The sequence below is a fragment of the Miniopterus schreibersii genome (genome assembly GCF_964146895.1).
Source record: "Miniopterus schreibersii genome assembly, chromosome: 7".
Taxonomy (NCBI): Eukaryota; Metazoa; Chordata; class Mammalia; order Chiroptera; family Miniopteridae; genus Miniopterus; species Miniopterus schreibersii.
The window spans coordinates 29,780,140-29,790,054 of NC_138108.1; the positions used below are offsets into that span (position 1 = coordinate 29,780,140).

Here is a 9,915-nt window from a genome sequence, read left to right on the forward strand (position 1 = left end):
TCACTCTTCTTGAGGCATACTGAAGATGCCTTTAATCAAACAACAAATATTTCATGGCTTATGTGCCAGAAATCATTCTAATCGTTTACATGGAAAATCTTAAATAACTCTACAAAGAATATCACTTACTTGTTTTTATACTTGTGGAACCTAAGGCTTACAGAGGTTTCAAATATAACTTGCCCAACACGACAAGTGAGGAGATACAATGAGGCCAGAACTGGAAGTTCAGCAATCTACACTATTTTAATTTTCCAAAACTCCAAAATTCTTTTTTAAGATCACCTTACCATGATATTCTCCCACAAATAACTTAGTGTTATTGCTCCTACCACTACTTGATTTAAAAGAAAAAAATTATGTACTAACTTGTAATATTTTTCTTTACTCCAAATATCTATAATTTTTTGAACATCTTAAGAAAATATCAGTCATAAAGTCAAATTCACTATAATCATCAGTATATAAAGGGAAAACTTCTTTCTACAATATGGGGGGGCAAAAGTACATTTATAGTTGCTCATATGGAAAATAATACAATAATAAATAGTAATAAACTGTTCTGAGTACTCACAACTATAAACCTACTTTTGCCCCACCCTGAATATAAACCATAAATAAGCTCCTCACAGTGCCTAATACACAGTATGTACTGAAATATTTGTTAGATACACTGAATTAGAGCAAATAAATACTCTGGTACAAATTTTATATTCAAACACTATGGAAAGTTGTTCAGAAAACAAGTTTGTTCAGAAGACAAATCTACTTCAATTACTTTGTGATTTGAGGACAAAACAACAAATGCAAAGCCAAGTAGGCAACAGGTTGAAGTCATCATTACAGCTACAGTAAAACGTACTGGCTCTCCACTCTAAGCCACTGAAAGAGCAAAAATAAGGTAGGTCTGTTAACATTAATGCAAGTTTTTATTCAAGAGATAATAAAAAGAGTTGAATTCTAACAAAGGAAAATTTTCCCAGTTATCCACCCTACAATAAAAAGTGGAACTAGGGACCATTTACAGCACATAAATAAACTCTTCTTTTACATTTCTGAATAAAGCTGTATTCGCTTGAGAGAGAGCCATTTCTTAAATTTGCTGATAAGGCTTTGTAAATTCTGTTCATAAACTTTGACAATGCACACACCACACACACATGCACACACACACCCTTCGAATAAAGTAAGTACCTAGGATTTTTACTCCAGGGCTTTGCAAGTACCTAGGACCCTGTAACTTAAGACTGTATATTTCTCCATGAATTCAACTGAATTGCCTTCGCTATGTTTACTCCCCATAATTTTTAACAATAATTAGATCAATGTTTATTAGACTTTATAACTCCCTCAAATTACACTTTAATATTTGACATGGTAGTTTCAAAAAATAAATATTCAAGGCCTCAGTTTTAAATTTTCCTTCAGTGTAATGCACATAGATAATAACAAATATTGATAGTACTACCCTAGAAAAATAAATGTAGCTTCCTTCTAAAAATCCCTTGGTATACTATAGATCACATTCTATTCTATAATTCTGGTAAAGAATATGTCTTTTGGTAATAAAACAAGAGTTTAGGATGATTCGGTCCTTGGAAAATCTTAATGACAATCACTCGATGAACAAGTCAATCATTCCTGGAGTCACGCTCACTCACAAATCATGGTTAGCACTGATTAAGTTTTTGTTTTTTTGGTGGTTATCACTTCAGTTGGCAGTATCTGACGTTAAGACAGAGAACATCTCCCACTAAGCCTTATTTTAAATATTATAAAATGTACACAGAAGATAGACTCATAGAGGCTATGATGCTGATGTCTTAAGTAACTCACCCAAGAAATGGGTGCAGGTTTTTTAGAGAATATCCAAAGACATTTTGGCTCTAGAAATAAATGTCCCTAATTTTCAGCATGTTCCCATTCTTCAATAGGAGGCTTGAGCAGCTTAACAGTTTTGCTATAAAAACAAACAACTCTTGTTAACAAACCAAAAACATAAAAGGAAACTGATAAGGAACACAGTTTTCACAGTTAACAATAAATAAAAGTGCAATAAGTGTTCAAGTAGGGCACGTAGTTTAAAAACTACATGTGAGTATTTGGCATAGGTCATCTTTTAAAGGCTCTCCGAGGGTCCCTGCCATTACTTATTGTGGTCATGACTGTTTGATTATTAGCTGTTCCTGGTAGCTGTGGATTTATAGGTCCCCGGCCATTGCTTCTACCAGCATATGAAAATTGGCATCCCCTTGATTCTGGGCCAGGTTGAACCCCATTTCCTACAAAAGAATATAAAAATTCATCACCATTTTCATATACTGATCTATAGAGGTACACCTGTTTGAAGTTCTAACACATGCTATAAATGCTTACAAGTAATATTAAAGAAAAATGCCTTTAAGCTACTGGAAAAAACTCAATGTGGTTTCTTGGTTTTTTTCAAACATATGACTACTGTAACTTATTAATTTGATGCTGTATTAACAGAGAGAAGAAAAAAGAACAGCTTGGGCATGAGAAATTGGTTGAGTAGAAAAAAGTATAAACAATGCAATGTCTACAACACAAGGGGGGAAAAAGAGAAAGGACAAGTGGTGTATGAGCACTAGCATTTGGTTCAAATATGGTTAACAGCGTTTCAAGAGACCATGTAATTCTAACTTTTATAAGGAAAAGACGGCAAGGTTTCCCACGATGCCACGGTCACCAGCTGTGGCAAAACATGTCCCTATCAGTTCAAATACATGACAGCCACCCTAAGTGAACTCCAATCACAAAAAACTTTTTTTCAGTTACTTAAGAATGAAACTTCAAAACACCTTTAACATGGCTTCAAGAACCATTAATATGACATTTGTGGGTATTTGAAGGGTAAAGCTAATCTTTAGAAGAGGCAGCTATCAGCATATGAAAAATTAAGGTGAGTTATTAGTCTGAGGATAAAAGGCTTTCAGTGCATAAAAATAGCCAGTAATTCTGCATCTATTATAATCACTAGATTACAGAAATTTTATAAAAGTCAATGGGAAAATAATGACACACCACCAAAACGTAGATTTCTATATTATTAGCCAAGGTTCAACACTGAATTCCCAGGAACTGGTCCAAATGTTTAAATATAGAATGTGCTTAATAAATTAATTTAAGACGGATCTGCTTTCAAGAAAATCAGCTATTTTGGAATTCCCTGTTCACAGTAGTTCCCTTTTAGAACTAATTTATGCCTGATGACACTTTTTTCCTCTAAAGCTTTCATAAAATGTATATTCTCTTATTCTCTCACACCTGATTACAATTATGCAAAAAAAAAAAAAAAAAAAAAGTCTTACCCATTGGTCCAAATGTACCTGTACCCATATTACCATTCACGGAATTATTCTTCTGTTCACTAGGTGCCTAAAAAAAATTTTTTTTATTTAACCAAATGAAGATTAAAAAAAAATGTTTACATTATTATAACATGTTGCACCCATTCCCTTTTTTAATTTTTAAGGTTTTCTTAAACAATTTAAAGATTTATCCAAGTCCATTCAATGTTAAAATATTCATGAATGTTTCCCAAATCTTTCATCTTATTGTATTTTCTGATATTATTCCCCACTCCTCAAAATGCTAAATGGCACAGATACTTAATATATGACACTAGAGATATATATTGAGATACACAAACACACAGATTGAAAATGACTTTAAAAAAGAATCCTTTTTAAACTGTCTTCATTATACTCTGGGTATGACAGGGCTGGCAATCTCGCCATGGAATTATAGTACATGGTCATAGTACACAACTATACATTTGGAGTAATTACCCCTTTGTTTGGTTGTCCTCGATAATCTGGATTGGGTTCACTGAAATTTGGCACTTCTGAATAAACCATACAAAATCTGCAAGAAAATTAAGGACAAGTTAAATGACTTCTGAAGTAAAGTATCAACCTTTCTTTATCTAGCATGCATAACTTATAGGAATGAAGAATTTAGAGGTCAAATGAATTACCTAAAAAGCAACATACTAACTGTATTATAAGACAAACTTCTTAAATGCTTATGTTCCATAAAAGCACCCAATATTTGATTGCCTATGTGTGAAACATTTTTTTTGTATTTTAATTCTTCTTCTGTACCACAAAAATAAATCATGTCAAAGATCAAGGACTCAGAAACACATTTGTCCTGTTCTTCCACACAGGCTGAGGCCACTGAACCATGTTTAGGGTTCCAGAGTGGTTTTTCCAGCAGTAGTGAAGGATTAGCACTGATCCATTCACACACTCTCTCCAGTCCCTCTTTTGACCAAGCACTGTGAATCTGCAAAAATAATCATTCAAGATTAGGAGTGGATTCTGCAGGCATGAACAAAGACAACTGGCTATCAAAATGACAGTTTATCTCAATGCTTCTTGTAAGTTGACTGCGGTATATATATTAACATTACACACAAGCTCCTCACCCCACAAATAAGAAATTAGTAACTAGTTTTGGTAAATGCTAGACTAACCCTGACAAAGGTAACTCACTAAGAACTGAGTGACCTCCAGTGGTTCTTCACTTAACTGACCTCCATTATTATAAATACTTCTCTATACATGGTCAGGACAGGACCCTTATCTTTCAGTAATACTGATGTTAAGCCCTTTCATAACACATTGCTCTAATGCTACTCTAAATACAAACATAAAATATAACTGAATCCTAATTTCCTAGCAAAGACAGAGTTACCAGTTTCTGATCTTTAAAAGCTGGCAAGACCATTTATTTTTCCACACAAAATATCTTATCCCTGCAGTAAGAAAGAGAATTTTCCTTTATTTACTTATATTGTTATTTTCTGGGTGCCACATGTGGCATCTCTCTTCAAAGTTTATGAGTACATCCCAAATGCCTAGGCTAGCATGGAGGCTTAATTACCTTTACACCCCAAGAGAGGATGGTTCCTCCAAGTCAGGGTGGAGATTACCAAGGTAGTAAGTAGTGCATGGAAGCTCACAGTGCCTGTACGGTACCTAGACTGTGGATAAATATAGGACTTCAATTGTCACTGCTACAAGTCCTTTTACCATGAGTACATAATCACCCAGAAACAGAGAAAAAGAAAATTTAAACTCATGGCCAAAACCCATACCTAGCTTCTCATCTGGCAATTCACTAGAAGACAGAACCTACTTCAAATGGCACTTATGACACCTGAAAAATGCACATTCCCAAAACAGTATATTGATAACTATTCAACTAATACATACATGGAAAATTATTTTTATAGTTAAATTACTGAAGACATTCGGTTTACCAGTCAAAAACAAACCAAGGAAAAGGTTTCTAGTTTATACCTACCAGATATTTTAGTAGACATTATTTGTAATTTATTCATTTACACAAAATGTACTTAATACTTACTCCCCAATTTTTTGAAGTTCTCCACCCCTTCCAGTATAAAGTGTCAGACATCCTTTCCACATGGATGCATACCTAGAAAGAAAAGAAACATCAGTTCTGTAGAAATATGTATATTTTCTTCTACTTAAATTAAGTAAAGCTTCATACTAAATTTTTTATACTGGGTGCAGATGGGGATCAAACCCTGTCTACCATAGCAAATCAAATACAATTAATTAATCTAACTTTGATTGGTTAATTGATTAATCTAACTTCTTACCAAGTTCTTACTATTATTTCTTACCAAGAAACAATACAAAAAAAACTCTACTGCCCAATTTCGACATAATCATCAAAACTGCAACTCTAGAAAACAGGTCTTTTTGCAAAGCAAGCATCGTTATACTCCAAAGGTCACATCTTTAGTCAGTTAACAAAGGGAGAACGTACACATAGGGTTCCTAAGCCACAAAAAATTTGGTAAGATTTAATCAAGGAGCTAAAAAAACTAAGATCAAAAATCTTTCACCCATCTGCCTTTCCAAATTTGCAATTTTTAACACCAACTTGGCTGAACAATTATTTACTTCAACAATTTTGAATGCAAACAGCAACATTAGATAAAATAATCCTACACATAAACCACAGAAAAAAATGTAAATTAATCAGTATTTTAAAAATCAGTCCAAGGCTTGGTTTTCAGTGGTTCTTTGTACAACTACTAGGGTAACTTCATGACTTAGAATGATAAATTATAACTAAATAGTTTAACTAAGTATAGTGATAGTTCATCTTTTAATAGAGGTAATAAAAATTTGCTAATTCCCACATTATATATTTCTCTTCATTTATAAGGGTTATTTATTAAAGACCCCATTCACCAATCTTATGTTAGATAAAAAGTGACTCAGAAGGCAATGCACTAATATTCACCTTACTAAGAAAAAATTTAACTTTCACTTGTTTCAGGAATGAGATGGACATTTGCAGGGTTTTCTGATAAATATACCAATATTCAAATTACCATTACTAACATGTATACCTTTCTTCAAAGGCTGCTTTGTCTTAGATTCAACCAGAATTTAGGGGCCTTACAATGGACTGAACTCTGCTGGATGTATTATTTTAGTAAGTAAGGTATAATTATTCCCATTTTATATAAGAGGAAGTTGATGAAGTGTAATAACTTCAAGGTCACACTGAAGTTAGGAAATAGTAGTTTCTTTAGTTTTGAATTTCCCTTTAAATTGATTCCTAGGTAACCATATTCCTTAAAATCCTGTAGATACTATCTATACAGCTACTGAATTTAGTTTTTCCAGCTTTTTGGATGGGCACATCTATTTATTTTCTCTGACTACAAAGTATGAAATATTTAAAAGGAGATGCTGTTTATAGTATATAAAAATACTTTAAATCACTAAGTAAGATACTTTGGCAGCCAAAACAACTTTAATTATGCCAGTCCTCACCACACCCTCCCAGGTAGGAATTCTCTTTCCTGTAAGTTAATGATGTGTAAGTTTGAAGACACAATCTGTGTCATTATGAGTCAGTGTTATGAGAATAAAACGTCTAAAGCCTGACTCCCACTTCCTTCTTTGATGATACTCTGCCTCACTTCCTGAGGATGTAAGGCATGTAAGATATTATCACAGGGCTCCTACATTCAGAGTTATCCAACTCTTCTCTGAAATTCTATTTACTATGCCAACATCAATTTCCATCCACTTTTCCAATAGTTATGACCAATAAATTACAATTCTATTAACCACAAAGCTTCCAAACCTATTTTTAAGACCCTTTTCTGGCCTTTTCTCTTCCTAAGATAAAAATTTGGCAAATTTTTAAAGGCAGTCTAATTACCAAACAAACAAACAAACAAAGGTGGTGCGAAGTTATTTTTAAAAGCCAATCTTCCAACTGACTTTTTTGGATGAAGATACAGTTGTCTTTCTGCCAAACATTTTCTGCATATCATTCTGGTTTCTGTACCACACTTATTTTTACAGCACAGGCAGCAAGAAATCATTTTCAAGAACGTGCCTTCCAGATTTTGTAAACTTCCCCTCTAAATAAAATATGTACACGTAAAATATTGGCAGGATTCCATAAGTCATTAAAAAGGGAGAAAAGAAACTGACAACTATATTAAATTAAATAACTTATGTAAAAGGTAAAATATTGACTATGGTAATCTTATCCACTTTAGACTCAATAACCTCAGAACAGTATTTAAAAATTGATTTAACCTGTAAACTGAGGGCGGGGAAGGGCGTAGACTCCTGGCTGAAACTGACTAATTTCAAAGGAAAGGCTGCTACATCCTAACGCTGTCCACCAGCCAAAATTAACGCTGAAGGGGCTCAAAACCCGAGGACTGGCCCACAGAACAGAACTGGAACTTTAAAACTTGACAAGGTGCCGGGGGTCAGCCAATTCGGATTCCACAGACTGCAACTTAGAAGACACTCTCCCCCACCCCCCTTTTATGCAAACCTACCCTCTGGTTAACCGAATAATATCTCCCGGCTGTATGAGACCTCCAATTTCGTCCCACACGGAAATAGTGATGCTGCCCGTTTTATCTGCTACTTTGCATGATCGCACTTCATGGCCGTCTTTGGTTTTGGTCACGCGTCCTATGAGGATTTAAACATGAAAAGAGGGGGGGGTGTTAGATAATAAGGACTTTCAGCAAGGCTCTCTAACTCCAGCTCCGGGAGCTTAATGCAGCTGAAAGGTGGGAGAAGCGCACCGGGGTCCGCCGCAGGATCCACGCCCGGGTGGGGGAGCCGACGTTACCACGTGGGTGGGGGAGGGGAGGGGAGGGGGAGGGGAACGCTCGGCTCGCGGCCGCGGCGGGCCCTTCCCTCCTGTCCCGCGACGCACGGGGGCGCCGGGATGGGCTGCGGGTCCCACTTACCTATCTCCAGGACAATAAAGACGACATTTAAGTTTTTCAGTCCGGGCTTAATATCTTTTATAAAAAGAGGTGGGTCGTTGACCCCATTCATATTGAGGCAGGTGCGGCTACGGCTGCGGAGACGCGGGTGGGAAGGGAGCGGGACAAAGCTTCCCACCCTCCCGGGTCGGGGGCGAGGGCGAGGGCAGAGGGGAGACCTTGGGCGGGGGCAGCTAGAGAATGGGCAGAAAGCGGTTAGTCAGGGACCAAGGAAACCAGCCCAGACGGCACTGAGCCTTTAAAAAAAAAACCAAAAAAAAAAAAAAAACCAAAAAAAAAAAACCGCTCACAAGTTTAAAAGAAAAAGACTACCACTGCGCACACCAACCCCGCTCCCAATGGGGCGACAGGAAGGCAAGCGTGCGAACTGCCCTCTTCTTTGGATAAAAGGCAGAAAAAAAGACAGCGAGGGGACACCTCTGCCCTGAGTCCCGCTCACATACACATGAGCGCGCGCCCAATCCGTCCCGGGCTCCGGGAAAGGACCGGCTGTCACAGCGAACCGGGAGCAAAGACCAAGCTTCTGCACACCCAGCGTCCCACACAGCGACTGCCGAATGCGTCCGCGCGCCGGCCCAACCCTCCGAGATGCCCCGCCCTTGTGACGTCACGTGACGTCGCCACGTCCACCGCCACGCCCTCCTGGCACGGGAGGGGGGGAGCGAAGGGGCGGGACACAACGGGGACGCCCGCGCAGCCGCCCTCTCTCCTCCGGGGCTGTCAGCTCGGGCCCCGCCCCCGCAGCCTTCCAATAGGCTCTCGGCGCCCCGCCCCGGTGCCGCTTCCGCCGCCGTCGCGCCGCGCGCTCCGCCCCGCCTGGTGTCCTTCCTGCCCGCTTCCTGCGCCCTGTCAGTCTCTACGGCTTTCTTGCCGTGTCTCCTCTGAGGTCAGTCCTCCACCGCGGCTCTTTCCTTCCGCAGCCACGATTGCTGCGCTTAGCACCCAGTGGGTACGTCAAAAAGTACGCTGTCAAAAAGTAAGAACACGTCCAGAGCAGGGTGGCCGGCCGGGGCTGATGGAGAGCACGGGGAGGGACGGGCCCCTAGCGGCCGCTCTGCAGTCTCAGGGCCAGAGGGAACTTGGAGGTCAGCTGAACCGCCTCATTGTAATCACCTTAAAACGGAGATCCGGAAGGTGCGCAGGTCACCCAGCAACCTGTGAGCGAGCGGGACCTCGGCGCGGCTCTCCTCACCGGGTCGTGCACTCCTCACTCTGTAGTAATTCGGCGGGTACACAAGGCCTTTATAAACTTATTTAACATCCCTCCTCTCTCGGGTTACACCCATTCACTTTTCTTCTCTATGCTTTTTTTTTTTAATACGCTATTTTTGAGAGCAGTTTTAGGTTCGCGGTAAAATTTAGAGGCAGGGACAGAGATTTCCTGCACACTCCGACCCCCGCGCCCGTGTCCCCGGGAGACTGGTGCGTTTGTTGCCGTCGCTGAGCCTACACTAACACCCTCCCCCCCGAAGGCCACGGTTTACCGTAGGGTTCGCTCTCAGTGTTGTGGATGAGAGGCGCTGGTACGAATGTATAATGAATGACATATCCACCACTATAGGTACAGAGTAGTT

At 39.0% G+C, this 9,915-nt stretch overlaps 1 protein-coding gene across 2 annotated transcripts; it reads right to left on the minus strand.

Annotated features, from left to right (window-relative positions):
- Nucleotides 1-910: 910 nt before the first annotated feature.
- On the minus strand, nt 911-8,918 carry NABP1 (nucleic acid binding protein 1). Of its 2 annotated transcripts, none has more exons than XM_081143219.1 (6): nt 8,785-8,918; nt 7,880-8,018; nt 5,398-5,469; nt 3,813-3,888; nt 3,333-3,399; nt 911-2,282 (listed from the first exon to the last, which is right to left on the minus strand). In XM_081143219.1, the coding sequence occupies exons 3-6, from the start codon at nt 5,457-5,459 to the stop codon at nt 2,113-2,115; spliced, it is 375 nt and encodes a 124-aa protein (XP_080999345.1). In that variant the 5' UTR covers nt 5,460-5,469; nt 7,880-8,018; nt 8,785-8,918; the 3' UTR covers nt 911-2,112. The 2 variants fall into 2 exon arrangements, with proteins under 2 accessions (XP_080999345.1, XP_080999344.1); XM_081143218.1 differs by having other exon boundaries at nt 8,303-8,902.
- Nucleotides 8,919-9,915: the final 997 nt, after the last annotated feature.